The sequence below is a fragment of the Miscanthus floridulus genome, chromosome 6 (assembly GCF_019320115.1).
Source record: "Miscanthus floridulus cultivar M001 chromosome 6, ASM1932011v1, whole genome shotgun sequence".
Lineage (NCBI taxonomy): Eukaryota > Viridiplantae > Streptophyta > Magnoliopsida > Poales > Poaceae > Miscanthus > Miscanthus floridulus.
In genome coordinates, this window is record NC_089585.1 from 120543546 (window position 1) to 120547606 (window position 4061).

Below are 4061 nucleotides of genomic sequence, written 5' to 3' on the forward strand. Positions count from 1 at the left end.
ATATACCTTAAGGAGAAAATATGTTCCTTTATACAATGTTGCATATACCTTAAGGATCCTCTAGGCCAAGCAATTCAACAAGCCGAAGCAAAAGTCAACTCGAAGAGAGGGTACCCAATGCGTCATGTGTACTTAGGTGAAGAAGTATCCTTAACGGCTTAACCTGCTAGGGTATGCACTTACTACTAGGGGAAAAAACTTCAAGTTCCTTTCCAAGTGAATGGAAAAAAAAAAGCTGCAAGGGCTAAGAAGGGAGAATGCTCCCCCCTTCAAATTCCAAACCTAACCTGATCCGAGCGCAAAACAGAGCATGCCAAAAAAAAAAAAAAAAAAAAAAAAAAAAAAAAAAAAACTCGAGGGCCACAAAACAGCAAGGGTACCCGCCCGCCGCGTGCTTCCCGTCAGCCCCCAAACCATATGAAAAACGAACAAATCTCCTCGTCCCCATCTCCGGCCTCCGCTCGCCCATCTCCCCCCATGTGGTTACCCTGGGTGAAGACGCGCCCTTCATCCGCCTCCCCCTCCTCCGCCACCTCCACCTCAACCGCGCTCATCGCCGCCGCCTCACCGCGCCTGTCCTTCTCATCGCCCTCACTCAAGGACCTCCAGGCGCTGCTCCTGTCCGACGCCGCGACGCCCTCCCCGCCGCCCGCCGCGCCCTGCTCCCCCTCCTCCTCCTCCTCCTCCGTCCGCGTCTTCCACCGCGTCCGCGTCGCCGCCTCGGCCCTCCGCGCGCTCCGCACCCTCCAGGCGCCGCTGTCCGCCGGCGGCGGCGGCGGCGCCGCCTCCGAGGCCGACCGCCGCGTCGTGCTCTACTTCACCTCGCTCCACGTGGTCCGCAGCACGTACGAGGACTGCCGCGCCGTGCGCGCCATCCTGCGCGGGCTCCGCGTCGTCGTCGACGAGCGCGACCTCGCCATGGACCCGCGCTACCTCCAGGAGCTCGCGGCGCTGCTCCCGCGCCTCGCGTCCCCGCGGCGCATCACGCTGCCCCAGGTCTTCGTCGGGGGCCGACACCTCGGCGGCGCCGACGAGGTCCGGCGCCTCCACGAGGCCGGCGACCTCCGCCGCGTCGTGGCCGGCGCCGTCGCCGCCTCCCTCGCCGCCTGCGGCCGGTGCGGCGGCGAGCGGTACGTGCTCTGCGGCAGCTGCAACGGCAGCCACAAGCGGTACAGCGTGAAGGGCGGCGGCGGCTTCCGCACCTGCGCCGGATGTAACGAGAACGGCCTCGTCCGTTGCCCCGACTGCTCGCCGCCGGACGTCTGACGGCCCCAGATCCGAGAGGTCACGACCTGATAACTATTAGATGCTTTCTTCTTCTTAGTTTTCAAACTTGAGATAAGAAAGGAGCGGTGTGTAGTTGTTAATCTTAATTGGTTGCTAGTGTTAATTTGTTGCTAAATATGAATGTGGCCATTTGCGGGTTTTTCTAGCATTTGCTAATCAACGCCTCTAATGGTGGCTGTTGCAGTAGGATTTAGAACAGCTGTTTGTTCCTTACATCTTGCCTTTTTCGTTCCTAAGCTACAGTACTCCGTACGCTGGAGGCAGATCTGAGGTGTGTTTGATAAATAACTTTGGGTAAAAGCATGCGACTAGCATAAGTTGAGATTTGAAACAAGTTGGTTGCATAGTATCTTTGTGTGAAATTGACCGTTAGGACGTATGCGCGTGCATTTGTGTGAAATTGAATGGTTGCTTGGTTCTGGTTGGTGACCTGCTGTTGCCTGGTTAAGAGTCCTGCCAAAGTTTTAGAAAGCTGCTGCTCGGTGTTCGCCATACGCCCATACCCCATCCGCGCAACGGCGAATAGACGAGGCAAGAAATTCCTCATTTCCTCTGCCTTGTTGCTTCTTTCTTCTCGAACGGCGTTTGAATGCGATACGGAATACAGTGGGGGGGCAAAGTTGCCGTTGAAGGTTTGAAGCTCAGCTTGCAGCTTGGATGGCGCCTCTTTTTTTTCCAAGCGGCAGCTTTCAGGTTAGTTGGAGCTCCGGAAAGATCCAAACCGGAGATTGGGCCGATGTTTCGTACTGTAGCAGCATAATTCTTCTGCTGTTACCCCTGCTCTACGCTTCCGTGCTCTGACTACTCAAAATGACAGTGACTGTTTTCTTTGTCGGGTCCTTGTTGGACTGTAGTAAACCGTAACCTGCCGAACCGAAATGACAGTTTGGTGTCACATAAATTTAGTTTAAACGTTGTACTAATGACTACGGTACTAGTTCAGTTCATCTAACGTGCGAGCTATGATGACGACGATAACGAGAAGGCGCAGCAGACTGACTAGTCATGTTCATGTAGCGCTCACGGTACTTCGCCACTTGTTGTCGGCAGGCGCTACGTGTGCGCCACGGGAGGAGGCCAAGCGGGGGAGCAAAGCAACGCAACGCGCGGCAACACCCGGTCGCGGGTCGCCACTCGGCACTCCGGCACTCCCGTAGCCAACGGCGCTAGCGAGAGGGTCGCTAGCCCGTTGCGGATGGAACCTTGCGTTTTGGCTTCAGTCGCGGGCTGCGCAGAGCTTCCGCCGCGAGAGCGCACGAGACACGTGGTGGGACTCGGCGATCTCTCGCGACGAGGGATCCGCTGCTCCTGGTTTCAAAGAAAAGTAAAATGGGGACCCCCGCCCCAGCTCTCAGTAACCATCCCATCCAATGGCGCACCGCACCACAACGTGCTACGCACTGAATAGAGGGCCGCGGCTTCCCAGCCTTTGCCGCGGGCCGGAGCACTGAATAGAGGGCCGCGGCTTCCCAGCTTTTGCCGCGGGCCGGAGGCTCCCGGCTGCATCATAGTAGTCGCGTAAGAGCTGATTGGTTCGGTCACTTCGGTGACCAGGAGAGCTTGTCTCGTTCCTACGGACCGCGCTGAGGACCTGGACGTGAGACATGCCTTTGATTGCAACACATTTTTATCTGTTTTACTCAATGAGTAGATACTAGACCAACACGGCAGTTGTTTGGTCCGTTCGCTGGTTCGCATTTGTGCTCCCTGTCTCTCAACCGAGCCAGGTGTGCGCCATTGCGCCCGCGGGAGTCAAGCTCGAAAGAAACAAAAACGAGATTTGTTTCCTAGGATGGTAGGGTTGTTTGCATGTCACTGGCTAGGTTCTGGCGCTCGCATAGCCATCCAATCGTGATCGCGCCTGCACCCACGAGCCAGGGCAGCCGCAAGCAGGTAACCAAACGCCCCATAAGGCCCTGTTTGGAATGGAGGCTTTTCCTAGGAATTTTGGAGAAAGTTGATTCCTATATAGTTTGATGACGTCATTTGCTGTTTGAAACGCAGGAACACACGCCGCTGATTCCAGAGGAAAGGATCGTGTTGCTCACAGAACAAAGGAAATAAAACATCCAGTTGTGGTTTCCGGCCGCGCGCAGAAGCCCGAGGCAAACCTCGGTCGCTAGCTTGTGGAGAGAGAAAGAGCTTAGGGCCGGTATGGAACGGAGGAATATAAAGCATAGAAATGGAAAAAAATACAGGAACAAGAAAACACATGAATCGAATGAATATGTGAAACAAAGGATTGGAAAAACACAGGATTTCATAGGAGTTGTGTTTGGAACACAGGAATTGAAATATCTCATGAATTTGAGGGAGCTAGAAATAAATCTAAGTGCTTATACTAATGCACATTATTCTTTCTTATAATTAGATATTAGTAGAGATCAGACAAGTAGGTCCAACAGATGGAGTGGACCTACATGCCAGTTATGGTTTCCTTTGCTCTCATCCACTCATTTCTTGTCTTTTTTTAATGCCTCGTTTCTTATCCTCTCATCTCAGAGATGAGAATAAGACGGCAGCAAGCCAACAGCAAATCCTTTTGCTTCTCCATGATCGCTGCTCCTTTCTTGCATCTCTCTTACCTTGAGCCTCTTACGCGCGAGTGACGGGTGCTGTTTGCAAGCTGTGGCCGTGGCCACTACTCCTCCTGGCTTGTCCGTGAGCGGCGTGGCGGCGGCGGCACTGATGCTGTACAACCAGCGCGGGGAGACAATGTGGCCGGGCATCCAGCCAAGCACGGGAAGGAGCTACTGGCGCGCAGCGGTCTGCCG

General features: G+C 54.7%; 1 protein-coding gene across 2 annotated transcripts; it reads left to right on the forward strand.

The window, feature by feature from the left end:
- Positions 1-370: 370 nt before the first annotated feature.
- On the forward strand, positions 371-3621 carry LOC136459343 (uncharacterized protein At5g39865-like). Of its 2 annotated transcripts, XR_010760182.1 has the most exons (3): positions 371-1284; positions 2338-3180; positions 3292-3621. XR_010760182.1 is itself a non-coding variant. In XM_066459209.1 (2 exons), the coding sequence occupies exon 1, from the start codon at positions 418-420 to the stop codon at positions 1264-1266; it is 849 nt and encodes a 282-aa protein (XP_066315306.1). In that variant the 5' UTR covers positions 371-417; the 3' UTR covers positions 1267-1284; positions 3292-3618. The 2 variants fall into 2 exon arrangements, 1 of the variants encoding a protein (XP_066315306.1); XM_066459209.1 differs by lacking the exon at positions 2338-3180 and having other exon boundaries at positions 3292-3618.
- The last annotated feature ends 440 nt before the right edge of the window (positions 3622-4061 follow it).

Excerpts from the sequence above, each read along its gene's own strand:
- LOC136459343 (XM_066459209.1), top strand. The coding sequence starts at position 418 with ATGAAAAACGAACAAATCTCCTCGTCCCCATCTCCGGCCTCCGCTCGC.